Raw genomic sequence first — 17736 nt, forward strand, 5'->3', positions numbered from 1 at the left:
TAACTGGACTATGGGTCTTATTTGGTTTTTAAGCAGATTTTACTTGCACTGATTTTTGTATGTCTGTATAATTCTCTGTGATTTGATCCCATGTATAGATTTGTGTGACCACCACCTCAATAAAGATACACAACTGTTCCACCATTACAGAGTAACTCTCCATGCAACCCTTTTGTAGTTATACTCACCCCTGCAACCTTGACTCTGTCTCTTAGCCACTACCACTCTGTTCTTAATCTCTTGTCATTTCAGTTATACCAGTGGATCTTGGGACTCCTTCCACTTCCCTCTGTGCTTTATTTTATTTACTATTCCGAAATAGTAGGACTAGACAAAGTGTAAGAGGAACTAAATATCTATACATGGCTATTAATCATTTTAGTACCAAATGTAAGCTTGGGTGACTACAATTACTGTAGAAGTTTTTAGTACAAATTATTATTCACATTGTTTCAAGAATGTTGTTTAAGTGGAATCATAAAATATGTAATTTTCTTTTGAGGTTGGCTTTTTTTTTTTTTTTTTTTTTTTACTATGGGTAGTAAATACTGTTGAGATCCATGTATGTTGTTGCATGTATCAGTAGTTACTCCTCTTTTTTTGCTCAAGTATATTCCCTTATATGGATGGATGTTTGAGTTTGTTAAATTCTGTTGACTCATTGGAGAACATCTGTATTGTTGCCAGTTTGAGGGTTATTATGAGTAAATTTGTAATGAGCATTCACATTACAAGGCTTTAGGTTGAACATAAGTTTTCATTTCTCTGGGATAAATACCCAAGAGTACAGTTGTTTGCTGTGTTGCATGGTAAGAATATATTTAGGTTTTTAAGAAACTGTCAGCAAGAAACTTTGCAGAGTGGCTGTAACCAGTTTGCATTCTCACCAGTAGTTGTGTGAAAAATCCAGTTTCTCTGCATCCTCACCAGCATTTGGTGTTACCTCACTTTTTTATTTTAGCTGTTCTAACAGATATGTATTGATATTTCATTATGGTTTTAATTTGCATTTTCCAAATGGCTAATAATGTTAAACATCTTTCACATGTTTATTTGACATCCCTATAGCCTCTTCAGTGGAATGTCTGTTTATGTCTTTTGCAGATTTTTCTAATTGGATTGTTTCTTTTTTGTTGAATTTTGAAGATGCTTTATATATTGGTCCTTTGTCAAATATGTGGATTACAAATATTTTCTGTCATGCTCTAAAGCTTGTTTTTTGTCTATTAAATTAGAATTGTTTTTTAAAATATACTTTGTTATGGAGTGCAGATTTGACTATTATTTGGAGGGGCAAAACGTATTAAAATTAATCTTTTGACTAAGATTTAATTTACAGCAAGGTAGGCACTGAAGTACTGTGTGTGTTTCTTTCATGAATGATCCCCAAAAGAAGACAAATGCATGCTTTTAATGGTTTACTTGAATTATATTTGATGCAAGGAGGCAGATTAGACACCTACCTATGACCTCAGACATTTTACTTAGCTTTCATGAGCATTGTTTTCTTAATCTATGAAATGGGGAAAATACTTTTTAATTCAGTGATAGTTTGAAATAGCTATTATAGCCCTAAAAACAAAAGCATATTGTAAAAGCTCTCCCCCAGTTTTTAAAAATTCAGTCCTCATTTTCTAGTAGGCAATTATTTCATGTTTTTTTTGTGAGTTCAGATGTTGACTTACAGATCTTTTTCATAGTCAAGAGTATCTTAAACCACAGTGAGGCTGTCATTTCATTTTGCTGAAAGGGCTTTCTAAACCCCACATACAACTCTGATTTAAGGGAAAAAATAATTAAGTAGAATCAAGTAAAAATAATTAATGTAAAGATGCTGAAACAAGGTGCCTTGCATGGACATTAGGCTGATAGAAGGTGCCTTTTAGGGATTAGGTGCCTTCTAGGGGCAGCTGAGAAGACTAATTTTCTCCTAAGAAAAAATATTCTTAAAGGTTAAGACAGCAGTTGATGACTCTGTTTTTGAGTTTCCAGTTTGGGAGCTTGGCACCAGAAGCCAGAGTTTAGGCCCTGGCTACATAGCTTATACAATAAAAGGAAGACAGATTTTCTTGCTATTTATCTGTCATAGCCTTTTTCAGATGTTACCCTGTTAGCATTTCCAGGGAAGCATAAAACAGCATTCCAGGGGTTGGCATCTAATTGTCAGTATGTGAAATTAAAAATATGAGCTAATGAGTTATTAAATGAGGTATATACGAAGCACTTATAACAGTTCCTGGTATATAAGTAAACACTGCTTAAGTTCTTATTACCAGACTAGTAAAGGATTGCTATTGGAAGTCAGTGTGAAAAAAATTAGATCTTTTAACCAAAAGTATTTATCTGTGAATATGTTGCCCTAAAGAAGAATTTTACAAAAGTTATCTTTTTCTTAATAGTATATATATTTTTCATTCCTGCTATCATTCCCAACTTTATTTGGACATTATGCTAAAATGCATCTAATTTTGAAATATACTCAGTTTGGGGATACTGGCAATTAAGTGGAAATCTTTTTTAATGTAATTTGATTACGGGTAAAGAGAAATACAGGCAATTATGGATGTTCAGAGAAGATGCATTTTACCTACTCTCTAATGATTGTGTATGGTTGGTGAATGGAGCAAGAAAGCAAAGGTTTTGTGGATTGTGATGATCCTGTGGGAGGGATGGGGAGGGAAACATTCTGTATGAAGGAAGCACATAGTTAAAAAAAAAAAAAAGTTAAGGAAGGGATGTGAATAGTAGATTGAAGAGAAATGGAGTAGTTGTCTGTAAGAAAGAAAAAATTGACATACATTAAGGTATGAGTTTGAAGTGTATAGCATGATGGTTTGATTTACATATACTGTGAAATGATTATCACACTAGGTTTAGCCCAAATTTTTTGAAGTTTGAGAAATTGGACATTTTCATGTTTTCATGTTTTAAAACTTGTGTTTGTTTTGATTCTATGATAGTAAATTCTTAAATAATCTTTTCAAGCCAGTAATGTTTTGTATTCATGCTAATTTATTTTTTTTAAGGATTTCAGTTTGTTGAAATGAGCAGTCGTAAATCAAAGAGTAACAACTTAATACATGCAGAGCTCCTTTCACAGGTTAGTATTTTCATTAATCCTAAGGTCTCGTAACATGCAACGCTGATCAGAGAATTGTCATCTTCTTAACTGGAATTCTCCCTTTAACGTGAAGGGAGAACATAACTCCCTTTCCATTCAAAAGGGTAGAATGCCTTACACTACATTTATTTATTCTTTGTAAGTCTTTGGATAGTTGGAGTGCTAACTTGACTTCTGCCTTCCCAAATGTCTTCTAATTTCCATCTACTTTAATGTAATCTTCAGAGTTTTGTACTTCTTTTGTTAAATTTATTCCTGTTTTACTTCTTGTGATGCTGTTATAAATGGGAGTTTTTTTCTTAATTTTTTTTACTTGTTCATTGTTAGTGTATCTAAGTGAAATTGATTTTTGTATATTACTCTTGTTTCCTGTAGCCTTGCCAGACTTATTAGTTCTAATAGTTTTTAGTGTATTCTTTAGTTTTTTAATATATAAGATCATGTCATCTGCAAATATAGTTTTACTTCTTCCTTTTCAGTCTAGTTGACTTTAATTTTTTTTATTGTCTAATAGCCCCAACTAGAACTTTCAGTGCAATATTGAGTAAAAGTGAAAAGAACATTCTTGTTTCATTTTTTATATTTGGGAAATACATTCATTCTTTCACAATTGATATGATGTTAGCTATAGTTTTTGTAGGTACCCTTAATCAGTTTGAGGATGCTGTCTTTTTTCCTGGTATGTTGGGTGTTTTTATCATGAAAATTTAATATTAAGTGCATACTGTATTCCAATGGTGAGTATATATGTATGTGTGTCTCCCGTAAGGAATATAGTAGGGAGTGGGTATAATAACTGCTCTGGTATTTCTATTTATCTGGCTTGACCAGAACTGTGTGTTTTTCTAATAAAAACTAAATGTAAGTTATTGGCATCCCTTCATATAAGACCTTACTTTCTTTTTGGAAGGAAAATGTTTAACTCTGTTTCAAAGAAAGTTTTTAGCTGAAGTATAATTTACATATCCTAGTAAAGTGCACAAATTACATACAGTTCAGTTTCTGTACATGTATACACCTATTTAACCTTCATCTCAGGTCACTTGAGATTTTTGAACCTTTCACTGTTCACTACAGCTTCACTTCACTTTACCCCTTAGATGTTATACATAGTTCTTGCCTTTCTATTAGACTTTAATGAAGTTTGAGAAAGAAAAAAAAAAGTGAGGTTTATCTTTTGATTTCTAATGATCTTACGTAAGTAGAGAAATAAGCATTATGTTTAGTTGAGTCTCTGTAGATGCTCATTTAAGTGTTTTATAGGTATCAGCTGTTACCTATACAATACCTGTGTTATGTTACAGATGACTGCCTTATTTAATCTTGAGAACAGGCCTGCCAGAAAATTGTTTCAATTTTGTAGATTAAAAAAATTAACATTTAGAAAAGGCTAACTTTAAAATCCATGTAGTTGACTTCTGGCATCACTCCTTATTCTTTCCCCTTCTTATACAATGATAATATGGATTATTTTATCTCTACTGAATAATTTGCTTTGCTTAGCCTCTGGTACATGGAAACAGGACTCAGATTTATCTTTTTGGTACATGAAGTATCGGTCCAATGTTGTCAGTGTGGGAGAAGCAAATAATCTTGGAAGCTTCTTTCTTCTGATGATGGGACCAAATCTGAAATAGCCTCTTAAGACTTTTGTCCCTGAAAGACCTCTGTAGTAGCAGCAGATTCAGAAACGGAATGCTTTTAATGGTCTATATTTTGAAAAATTATGCTAGATTGTCTGACATAATTTTTTTAAACCCAGTCTAAGCCCTTTTTTCTAAGGCAAACTCAAAATTTAGGTCCTTACAAGATTTTTTTTCTTAATTCATTCCAATGATTCTTCATTTTATAGGTGTAGATGAACACAATTTCTTCCATGTAATTGAGCATTTCCTTATGTGCTGAATTACTACTTTTTTCAATATGTCATTTCTTTCCAATTTATTTGCAGTGTTTCTTTAGGCATGGGTCATGCTCCTTTAGTAGTAATATGTTCTGAATCTAATAGGTCCTCAATAAGTATATAGACTTTTAAACTTTATTTTCTCAAATCCTGACTGTCATGATAGATGTAGATGGATAGGGCTTGAACTAAGCCAGTTTAGATGTGTTTGGTCTCTAGAGATTGAGGTGTGGTTCATGAGCATTATTAGATGACATTACGTTATTAGATTCTTTTGTGTCTTTGTTCCTTGGCTGATATGTTATGTACAAAGTGAAGCAATCATTCATTCACATGCAGTAAAACAGCCCTCCAATTGCTGATGTGGCTAAAGTAATTCTCTTGTTGAATTTCACAAGTAAATTCTCATCTTTCTTCTGGGACTTGGGATAATAAAAAGAAAAAGGAAAAAACCCCACTAATTTTACAACTCATGAAAATGGTACCAGAACTCTTGAACACAAGCTATTTATGGAGGGTTAAATAAATTGATTAATACCTAATTCTGACTGCTATAAATGTGTATTCTCAGTCATTTTTTATTTCATGAATAACATTTTCATTTGTATTTACTCACTTTTTTAAATCAGGTACAAAGAGTTTTACGGGAAAGATTTTGTCATCAAAGCCCACATAGTAACTTATTTGGAGTACAAGTACAATACAAGTAAGTTTAGCTATCCCTTTTTCTACTTAAAGATGCCCTTTAGGTTTTTCAAAAACCTACATAGATTTTACGTTACCTTACATGGATTTTATCTTGAATATGGCTAACGTTTTTATAGAGATAAAAAATTTTGCTTTTATACAGAAGCACTGAGTATTATAAAGCAAGAGCAGATATGAATGTTTTCATAACAGGAAAGCTCCTTAACTTTGAATCTTTTGTTGTTTCTGTCATCTGGTATTATGGAGACAAATTCTGAGGTCTTGTACCTGATTCTCGAGTGCCAGCTGTGGAGTGAAAGGTTCCAAGAATTGCCACTGTTGTCCCTTGTCCCATATCATCATAAAGCCAAGATATTTCAAACTTAACTTGGTTTCCTCTTGAAGTTTCTAGAGATTCGTATGGACTTACTATCTCTTCCTGTGTTTTTCTGTGTAGGACTATATACAGCATAAGTCAAGTGCCAAGTGGGAGAGAAAAAGGGAATGCCTATTTTCTGTGCATATTCATATTCAGCTTTTAAAAAGTATTATCTAGCAAGTTATTCTAGCTTCCTTTTTAAATGTTGGCTATTTATGTCATTTCAGACACTTAATTGAGCTGCTAAAAAGAACTGCTATCCATGGAGAAAGTAACTCTGTTCTCATTATTGGGCCCCGAGGATCAGGAAAGACCACGGTAAAACTATTGATTTCTGGTATTTCCTTGCTTCTGTAGACATGTGATGATTCTTCTAGCCAATACCGGAAATATCTTTTATTTTCATTATTTTGTTAATTTTGCTTTTGTTTTTTTCTTTAAATCATAGAAGACCTACAAAGCCTTAAAACTTAGGGTGGTATATTTGAATTGAGCATATCCTTTTTACCTTACTTTCCTCCTCAGTAACAAATTTTCATTTGATGTTTTCCCATTGTCTTTTGTCCTTGAAGAATTAGTGATTGCCAGTAGAAACAGCAAATTAGCATTTATTGAGCATGTTTCTTGTGCTTTTTATCTATGTCCTGTACCTTAACTTGTGCTTTTTATCTGTTATCATTTTTATACTAACCCTGTAAGGTAGGCATTGATTCTGTTTATAAATTGGGTAACTATCATACCATGCATTCTTTTCTCCCTACTATTTGATTATTTACTGTTTAATCCTAACTCAAGTAATTTTTTCATTATAGTCCCATCTTCTAGAATTCTTTTCTACTTTCCCTCTATCATATTTCGCTTAGTTACCTCAAAAGCATACTCTTGCTTTTTCCTCTGATTTTGTTTTTTCACATTCTTTTCGATATATGAGACAAATTATAGCTGTTACATTGAATATATTACTATTAACTTTCAGTACTTGGGCTGCGTAAAATTTCTTTTCTGCTATATTCCATGCAGTGAATTTAGATTTCTCACTAACATAGTTATTTTTATGTGTAGAAGTAAAATTATGTATTAAATAAAATTATGTAAATTATAAGTTAATTATAATTATTAAATTATATTAAGTTAAATTATAAGTAATGTTGCTTATTTTGTAACCAATAAATATTGACTGTACATTAGGTAATGTGAGGAAATAAGGACTTTAGTATTTTACTCTTCTCACCCATTTCCAGTATTTGAAGTATATAAGTTGGGAATACAGATCTAGGTAATTTCTTTTCTTTTTTAATCTTGGAATACTTTTTCACATTTATTATATTACAATTATATTTAGAATAATTTTTTCATTTTGACTATACTGTATTTGATTCAATCCTTCTGCTCATTTTATATAACCACTATTTTTTTATTCTTGCTTTCTTTATTATGATTTTCCTTTGTGTTTGACTTCAGTGCTGTTGGGATAGTTTTAACGAGAGAGCCATATGATTGGTATGCCTTTGAGCTATTAGAATATTTTAAATTCTTAACAATAATATTAACAATAGAAACACTGAGCAAAGGATATGCACAGAAAGGTCACAGAAAATTAAATACAAATCTGTCTTAAACTTATAAGCATCTTCAATCTTACTTATAAGTAACAAATTTTTTTTTTATTTATTTTTTTATTTTTTTTTTTTAACGTTTATTTTTGAGACAGAGAGCATGAACAGGGGAGGGGCAGAGAGAGAGAGGGAGACACAGAATCTGAAACAGGCTCCAGGCTCTGAGCTGTCAGCACAGAGCCTGACGCGGGGCTTGAACTCACAGACCACGAGATCATGACTTGAGCCGAAGTCGGACGCTTAACCGATCAAGTCAACCAGGCACCCCGATAAGTAACAAATTTAAAGCATTAGCACTTTTGTCTACCAGGATGACAAAACCTGTAAAATTGCGAACACTAAAATTGTGAGGAAAATAGACACATGTTCCTACTGGTAGTATAAATTTACATAACTAGAATAAGAGACAGTATCTAACCACATTACAAATTCATGTGCCCTTTGACTCAGCAACAGCATTCTAGGAATTTGTACTTTTTAAATGATGTATATACACTTACTCATTGCAACAACATTTATTGATAGTGAAAGATGAGAAACAACATAAATGTCCATCAACAGAATACCAGTTAATAAATGCCGGTTCATCCATCCATATGATAGATTATTATGCATCAGCAAAAAGTAACATTTGTCTGTAGTCCAGAAAAAAAGGGAAGAGGAAAAAATATCCTATTTGTATTGGTTTGTACAGGCATATCTGATTTTACTTTGCTCTGCTGCACTTTGCATATACCGTGTATTTTACAAATTGAAGATTTTTGGCAACGCTTTGTTGAGCAAGTATGTAGGTACCATTTTTCCAACAACATGTGGTCATTTTGTGTCTCTGTCCCATCTTGGTAATTCTCAAAATATTTCAAACATATTCATTATTATATGTGTCATGGTGATATGTAAACACTGATCTTTGATGTTACTATTATAATTGTTTTGAGGTGCCAGGAACCATGTGCATATAAGATGGCAAACTTAATGGATTGATGTGTTTGTTCTGACTGCTCCACCCAGCGGCCACTCCCCCATCTCTGTCCCTCTCCTTGGGCCTTCCTATTCCCTAAGATACAACAATATTGACAGTGGCCTCTAGGTGTTTAAGTGAAGGGGAAAGTCACACATTTTAAATCCAAACACTGTAAATCAAAAGGTAGAGGGGCGCCTGGGTGGCTTGGTCGGTTAAGCGTCCGACTTCGGCTCAGGTCATGATCTCACGGTCCGTGGGTTCGAGCCCCGCATCGGGCTCTGTGCTGACAGCTCAGAGCCTGGAGCCTGTTTCAGATTCTGTGTCTCCCTCTCTCTCTGCCCCTCCCCTGTTCATGCTCTGTCTCTCTCTGTCTCAAAAATAAATAAATGTTAAAAAAAAAAAAAATCAAAAGGTAGAAATGATTGAATTTCATGAAGAAGGCATGTCAGAACCAAGATAAGCTGAAAGCTAGGCTAGGCCTCTTACACTAGTCAAGCAGTGAATACAAAGGAAAAGTTCTTGAAGGAAATTAAAAGTGCTACTCCAGTAAACACACCAGTAGTGAGAAAGTGAAATAGCCCTATTGCTGATATGGAGAAAGTTTTAGTGGCCTACACATTCCCTTAAGCCAAAGCCTAATCCAGAACAAGGCCCTAATTCTGTTCAGTTGTTCAAAGGCTGAGAGAGGTGAGGAAGCTGCAGAAGAAAAGTTTGAAGCTAGCAGAAGTTGGTTCATGAGGTTTAAGGAAAGCAACACCTCCAAAACATAAAAGTGCAAGTGCTGATGTAGGAAAAGGGAGAATGATGAAACACAGACACATATTCTTGTTACAGTTCCTACCCAGAGGTGATACAGACTGCATCTCCTCACAGTTTCCTGGCCAGTGTCACATGCTCATACCTAATTTCAAGAGAGTGAAGAAGTGGATTTCTCCTAGATGCCTAGAAGGGATTGCTAGAAGTATTTGGTGAATGTCTGTGATGTTCACCACAGCTAACTTGTTTTGTGTGTGATTTTTCCCTGACTTGATAGTTGTAGAATTTCTTTATCTTAGCAATGTAAAAATTTCAGACTGTAAGCATAGGTCATAAAAACTGATACTGTATAAACTCCCTTAATATGAATTTAGATCTTTTTTCAGTAAAGGTTAATTTTTTTTTCAGTTTTCATTGTTCTGTTATCTTTGGAAAACACATCATCATACAAATGTTTAAAGATTATTTTTAGATAATGCTTTAATTCTTCAAGAGTTCCATTAGTGATACTCTGAGAAAATGAGATGTAGGAAATCAGTACATTAGACCTATTATTCCATCATAAACTGTGCATCTTGAAACAAAGTGGCATTACAACAGAGAAGTTGTATCTCAGTGGTGTGTATATTAAAGGGTCTAGCCTAAAAATATAACTTGGGTCGCAAGCAAGCAACTGAATTTATTCTGAACTTCATCTTGGAAGTTTGTCCCTAAAAGCATGGAGACGGTTCAGAAAAAAAAAGAAGTAGAGTTAGTAAACACTTGTAAAGATGTTTAAATACAAATTGAATCTTTACTCATTTAATTAGTAAATTGGCTAAAATAGACCTATTTTTTACCAAAAAAAAATTTAAACATGTAAGAGAGTTCCCTGGTTTTTTTTTCAATATTTATTTATTTTTACTTATTACTTTGTTTTATTTTAATTTACATCCAAGTTAGTTAGCATATACTGCGGCAATGATTTCAGGAGTAGATTCCTTAATGCCCCTTACCCATTTAGCCCATCCCCCCTCCCACAACCCTACCAGTAACCCTCTGTTTGTTCTACATATGTAAGAGTCTCTTCTGTTTTGTCCCCCTCCCTTTTTTTATATTATTTTTGCTTCCCTTCCCTTGTGTTCATCTGTTCTGTGTCTTAAAGTCCTCATATGAGTGAAGTCTACGATACTTGTCTTTCTCTGACTAATTTCGCTTAGCATAATACCCTCCAGTTCCATCCATGTAGTTGTAAATGGCAAGATTTCATTCTTTTTGATTGTCGAGTAATACTCCATTGTATATATATGCCACATCTTTATCCATTCATCCATCGATGGACATTTGGAGTCTTTCCATACTTTGGCTGTTGTTGATAATGCACTATAAACATGGGGGTGCATGTGTCCCTTCGAAACAGCATACCTGTATCCCTTGAATAATTACCTAGTAGTGCAATTGCTAGGTTGTAGGGTAGTTCTATTTTTAATTTTTGAGGAACCTCCATACTGTTTTCCAGAGTGACTGCACCAGTTTGCATTACCACCAGCAGCACAAAAGAGATCCTCTTTCTCCGCATCCTCGCCAACATCTGTTGTTGCCTGAGTTGTTAATGTTAGCCATTCTGACAAGTGCAAGGTGGCATCTCATTGTGGTTTTGATTTGTATTTCCCTGATGATGAGTGAAGTTGAGCATTTTTTCGTGTGTCGGTTGGCCGTCTAGATGTCTTCTTTGGAGAAGTGTCTATTCATGTCTTTTGCCCATTTCTTCACTGGATTATTTGCTTTTTGGGTGTTGAGTTGATAAGTTCTTTATAGATTTTGGATACTAACCCTTTATCTGATATGTCACTTGCATATATCTTCTCCCATTCCATCGGTTGGCTTTTAGTTTTGCTGCTTGTTTCCTTCACTGTGCAGAAGCTTTTTATTTTGATGAGGTCCCAATAGTTCATTTTTGCTTTTTGTTTCCCTTGCCTCTGGAGACGTGTTGAGTGAGAAGTTGCTGTGGCCAAGATCAAAGAGGCTTTTTGCCTGCTTTCTCCTCAAGGATTCTGATGGCTTCCTGTCATATGGTTAGGTCTTTCATCCATTTTGAGTTTATTTTTGTGTATCGTGTAAGAAAGTGGTCCAGGTTCATTCTTCTGCATGTCACACTGTCCAGTTTCCTCAGCACCACTTGCTGAAGAGACTGTCTTTATTCCATTGGATATTCTTTCCTGCTTTGTCAAAGATTAGTTGGCCATACAAACGTTTGTGGGTCCATTTCGGGGTTCTCTATTCTGTTCCATTGATCTGAGTGTCTGTTTTTGTGCCAGAGAGTTCCCCTGTTATAACCATCCCTCCCCCCCCACACACACATACACACATACAACTTCCCCTGTTATTAACATCTTCCCTTAGCATGGTACATTTGTAGAAATTCATGAACCAGTATTAACATGTTGTCATTAACTAGCATCTCATAGTTTTCATGAAGGTTCACTCTTTCTGATGTACAATTCTGAGGATTTTAACATATGCATAGTCATGTGTCCAACATTACAGTGTCATACAAAATAATTTTGCCACCCTAAAAATCCAATGTACTTTACCTATTAGTCTTCCCACCCCCAATCCATGGCAAGCACTAATTTTCTTATTATCACCATGGTTTTGCTTTTTCCAGAATATCACAGTTGGAATCATAAAATTAAGAAGATTGGCTTCTTCCACTTACCAGTATGAATTTAAGGTTCCTTCATGTCATTTTATGGCTTGATAGGTCATTTCTTTTAATTGTTTAATAATATTCCTTTGTATGGATGTACCACTGTTTATCCATTCACCTATTAAAGGAACTTGATTAGTTCCAATTTTGAGTAGTTCTAAATAAAGCTTTTATAAACACTTGTATGCAGGTTTTTATGTGGACATAATCTTCAACTTAATTGGATAAATACTTGGGAGCAACATTGTTGGATCGTATGGTAAGACTGTTTAGCTTTGTAAGACTGTACTAAGCTGTCTTCCAAAGTGTCAGTACCATTTTGCTTTTTCACCAGCAATTAATAAGAGTTTCTCTTGTTATGCATCCTCATTAGCATTTGGTATTATCGTTGTTTTTAATGTTAGCCATTCTAGTAGGTATGTAGTAGTATCTCAATGCTATTTTTATTTGCAATCTTCTAATTATGTATGATATTAAGTATCTTCATATGCTTATTTTCATCTGTATATCTTTGGTAAGGTATTTTCTGACCATTTTTGAATTGGGTTTATTCATTTCTTATTGATATGTTTTGAGAAGTCTTTGTATATTTTGGATATACCAGCTATGTGTTTTGCAGATACTTTCTCCAAATCTGTGGTTTCTCTTTTAATTCTATTATGAGTTTCCTTGGCAAGCAGTTTTCCCATATCAACTTACCAGTTATTTCTTTCATGGGTTGTGATTTTGGTGTTATATCTAAAACTTCATCGCCAAATCCAAGGCCTTCTAGGTTTTTCTCCTGTGTGTCCTTCTGGAACTTTTATAGTCGTTGTGTTTTACAGTTGGGTTGGTGATTTATTTTGAGTTAATTTCTTTGAATGGTGTAAGGTCTGTGTCTAAATTCTTTTTCTTTCTTTTTTTTTCTTTTCCTTGTATATGAATGTTTAAATTGTTTCAGCGTTTGTTGACAAGGCCGTCTTTTCTTCACTGAATTACCTTTGCTTCTTTTTCAAAGGTCAGTTGATTGTATTTGTGTCAGTCTGTTTCTGCCTGTCTTGATTACTGTAGCTTTATAGTAAGGCTTAAAGTTAGGCATTGACAGTCTTCCAACTTTGTGTGCTGCTTCAGTATTATTTTGGCTATTCTGGGTACTTTGCCTTTTTATTAACTTTAGAATTTATGTATTTATTTCCAAGTACTGGAATTTTTGTATTCAGTTGTGGGATTTTGTGTTCAATCTATAGATCACAATGGAAAAATTGGTTTCTTAAGTATATTGAATTTTCACATTGATAAACATGGAATATCTTTTCATTTATTTAGGTCTTTCATCAGAGTTTTGTGGTTTTTCTCATATAGATCTTACACATATGTCATTAGATTTATACTAAGTAAATACTTTTGGTGCTAATGTGAGTAGTATGACATTTTTAATTCAGATTCCACCTGCTCATTGCTGATATATACAAAAGCAAATGACTTTGTGTTTTATCTTGTATCGTGCAATCTTGTTGTAATTGATCATTTGTTCCAAAAATTTGTCAATATTTGGGGATTTTCTACAATCATGTCATCTGCAAATGACAGAAAGTTTTTATTTCTTTCCTATTTCCTTTTGTACCTTTTATTTCATTCTCTTGTCTTCCTGCATTTGTCATTCACAGGCTATGTTTAAGCACTGATCATAAAATTAATATTATTCAAAGCCTCTTAATATGAATTTAGGTCTGTTTTCACTGAAGAATAAGTTTATTTTGGGATATTCTCATTTATTTCTTCTTGTCCTTTCTTAGCATTAGCATATCCAATTCTTAAGCCTTTGTTCTTATTTCTCTATGTCATTTCTCCATGTTCTTTCTTTTTTTTTTTTCCCCTCAGCATTCTGCAATATCACCAGTGTGATTTTCTTCACCAGCAGTTCCACACTTTGCTTCTTCTAATGTGATACTGCATTTTAGCTTCTAACAGTCCTTCCTACTTGTCTGCCTCCTTGTCATGTACCTTCTTAGTCTGTTGTTTTGTGTTTATCTAAGTCTGGCTTAAACAGTTCAAAATATTTATTTTCTAAAATACACATTTTCAGTACTAATTAGTCTTTTTCATCAGCTTATGTCCTTTATGTAACATAATTTTTATATAAACTCCCATGTTAGTTTTTTCTATTTATTCAAGGTTAAAGAAGAAGACAGCCATTAAGACATAGTATTTATCACTTAATAAAACAGATTGTTTGTGGTATGCTGACAGTTTGTCCCATTGTTGTTACTTCTCAAACCAGAGAAGCCTGTTCTGGTGCTTTAAAGTCACTTATCAAGTCTGACTTCGCTGGAATAGGGAAGAATCCCATACTTGGCATTCCATTTTGTTATGATTTGACTTATTCCTATTGTACTCCAATATTGAGAGGACAGAGAGCCAAGGAAGATTGTTTAACTTTTGTGATTTGTTGTGTGTGGAGTATCCTGAGACATAAAATAGATGATTTTAGACAAGAACTCTTATTAGTATAACTTTTTAAATGTAAATTTTAATTTAATAAGAATACAGTATATTTTTAATACTCTCTTTGGCCAAACTACTTGAAATACAAAAATTTTAAATCTGCAGTTAACTGATAAAGATAACAGAAAGTTAGTGTGATTTACTGTATCTCAAACATTTTATTGAAAAAATACATGTGGTTCCAAATGACAGATTGTATCCTGGAAAATACTTTTCTATACAGAAATTACTGTAGACAAAGAAACAAGCATGTGGTAACAGTAATAGTAGGTAAGCATAAAAATCCCTGATTGCTGGCAGGTCTAAATGAACTATGCCAGTATGTTTGGAAAATTAATTGTTAGCTACAAAGATTGTGGAAATGGGGTAGCCATCTTTGTTATGGTGGTTGGTGTAATATAATATCAACTAAGTATTTTTAGTATATAATGTAGCTTAAAATATTTGGAAAGATGAAATTGTATACAGTAAAAAATTTACCAGTTACACAATTTGTTAAAAAATTACACAATAGGGGGGCGCCTGGGTGGTTCAGTCGGTTAGGCACCCGACTTCGGCTCAGGTCATGATCTCTCAGTCCGTGATTTCGAGCCCCACATCGAGCTCTGTGCTGACAGCTCAGAGCCTGGAGCCTGCTTCAGATTCTGTGTCTCCCTCTCTCTCTGACCCTCCTCCGTTCATGCTCTGTCTCTCTCTGTCTCAAAAATAAACGTTAAAAAAATTAAAAAAAATATATACAATAGGTTACACACCAGTCAGTTTTAGCAATATGTGGATTTGAACTAAAATTATTTGAAGACACATATGCTAATACATTTAAATTATCATTTCAGATCACACAAACACATCATGTAAAAATTGTGAGCTGATCTAGACAAATAATAAGTTGTTTAAAGTAAATTTAATGGAAAGAATGTTATAAACTTGTTTTAACTCTTTTAAGTTTTTATTTTAACCACCTGGTGCTCATCACAAATGCACTCCTTTATCCCAACAACTATTCTACCATCCCCCCAACCACCTCCTCTCTGGTAACCATCAGTTGGTTCTCTAAACTTGAGTCTTTTTCATGGTATGCCTCTCTCTCTTTCTCTCTCTTTCCCTTTGCTTGTTTTGTTAACTCAATTCCACATGAGTGAAATCATATGGTATCTGTCTTTTTCTCTGACTTATTTCACTTAGCATTATACTCTCCCTCCATGCATGTCATTGCAAAAGGCAAGATTTGATTCTTTTTTAATGGCTGAATAATATTCCATTGTGTGTGTATACCATGTCTTCTTTATCCATTCATCTATCAATGGACACTTTACTTCCATAATTTGGCTGTTGTAAATAATGCTATATAAACATGGGGTGTGTGTATCTCTTTGAATTAGTGTTTTTGTATTCTTTAGGGAAATATCCAGTAGTATATTTGTTGGATTGTAGGTTAGTTCTCTTTTAACTTTTTGAGGAACCTCATATTATCTTTCACAGTAGCTGTACCAATTTGCATTCCCACCAACAGTGCATGAGGGTTCCTTTTGCTCCACATCCTTGCCAGCACCTGTTCTTTTTTTTATTCTAACCATTCTGGCAGGTGTGAAATGATATCTCCTTGTGGTTTTGATTTGCATTTCCTTGATGCTGAGTGATGTTGAGCATCTTTCAATGGGTTTGTTGGCCATCTGTATGTTTTCCTGGGAAAATATCTGTCTTCTGTCCATTTGTAAATTGGATTATTTGTTTTTGGGGTGTTGGGTTGTATCAGCTCTTTATATATTTTGGATACTAACGCTTTATCAGATATGTCATTTGCAGATATCTTCTCTCATTCAGTAGGTTGCCTTGTAGTTTTGTTGGTTTTCTTCACCATCCAGAAGCTTTACATTTTGATATAGTCCCAATAGTTTATTTTTGCTTTTTTTTTTTTTCCTTGTCTCAGGGGGAGCTATTTAGAAAGAAGTTCCTAAAGGCCAGTGTCAGAGAAATTACTATCTGTGCTTTCTTGTAGAATTTTTACGGTTTCAGATCTCACATTTAGGTCTTTAGTAGATTTTGAGTCTATTTTTGCATATGGTATAAGAGAGTGGTCCAGTTTCATTCTTCTGCATGTTTCTGTCCAATTTTCCCAGCACCATTTTTTGTTTGTTTGTTTCTTAATTTTTTTTAATGTTTTTATTTATTTTTGAGACAGAGAGAGCCAGATCATGAGCAGGGGAGGGGCAGAGAGAGAGGGAGACACAGAATCCGAAGCAGGCTCCAGGCTCTGAGCTGTCAGCACAGAGCCCAACACAGGGCTCAAACTCACAGACTGTGAGATCATGACCTGAGCCGAAGTTGGATGCTCAACCAACTGAGCCACCCAGGTGCCCCCATTTTTTGAAGACATTATCTTTTTCCTTTTGGATATTCTTTCCCACTCTGTCGAAGATTAATGGACCATATAATTGTGGGTTTATTTCTGGGTTTTCTATTCCATTGGTCTGCATATCTATTTTTGTGCCAGTACCATACTGTCTTGATTACTGCAGCCTTGTAATGTAACTTGAAGTCTGGAATTGTGATGCCTCCAGCTTTGCTTTTAAGATTGCTTTGGCTATTTGGGGTCTTCTGTGGTTGCATAGACAATTTAGGATTATTTGTTCTAGCTCTGTTAAAAATGCTTAGTATTTTGACAGGAACTACATTAAATGCATATTGCTTTGGGTAGTTTAGACATTTTAACAATATTCTTAAAATCCATGAGCATAGAATGTCTTCCTATCTCTTTGTGTCCTCTTCATTTTCTTTCATCGGTGCTTTATAGTTTTCAGGGAACAGATTTGTCACCTCTTTGGTTATGTTTATCCTAGATATCTTACTCTTTTTGGTGCAATTGTAAATGGTATTGTTTTCTTAATTTCTCTTTCTACTGCTTCGTATAGAAATGCAATGGAGATCTGTACATTGATTTTATATCTTGCCACTTTACTGACTTCATTTATTTTAGCAGCTTTTTGTTGGAGTCTTTTGGGTTTTCTATATAGAGTATCATGTCATCTGCAAATAAGTGAAAAGTTTTACTGCTTCCTTACTGTTTTGAATGCCTTTTATTTCTTTATATTTTCTGATTGCTGTGGCTAGGACTTCCAGTAGTATGTTGAATACAAGTG

The 17736-nt window shown here is 34.0% G+C and overlaps 1 protein-coding gene across 11 annotated transcripts in view; it reads left to right on the forward strand.

Annotated features, from left to right (window-relative positions):
* Positions 1-17736, forward strand: part of ORC4 (origin recognition complex subunit 4) — an 81928-nt gene that overhangs the window by 35712 nt on the left and 28480 nt on the right. For 5 of the 11 annotated variants that reach the window (XM_058715356.1, XM_058715357.1, XM_058715359.1 and 2 more), the window contains 3 exons: positions 3027-3100; positions 5654-5730; positions 6318-6408. The exons of 1 other annotated variant lie outside the window; for it this stretch is intronic. In XM_058715356.1, the coding sequence (XP_058571339.1) occupies positions 3044-3100; positions 5654-5730; positions 6318-6408 (225 nt within the window). In that variant the 5' untranslated portion in view covers positions 3027-3043. The remainder of the gene's footprint in view (positions 1-3026; positions 3101-5653; positions 5731-6317; positions 6409-17736) is intronic. 5 more of the 11 variants (XM_058715361.1, XM_058715362.1, XM_058715363.1 and 2 more) reach the window with 1 other exon arrangement.

This window comes from Neofelis nebulosa, chromosome 2 (assembly GCF_028018385.1).
Source record: "Neofelis nebulosa isolate mNeoNeb1 chromosome 2, mNeoNeb1.pri, whole genome shotgun sequence".
Lineage (NCBI taxonomy): Eukaryota > Metazoa > Chordata > Mammalia > Carnivora > Felidae > Neofelis > Neofelis nebulosa.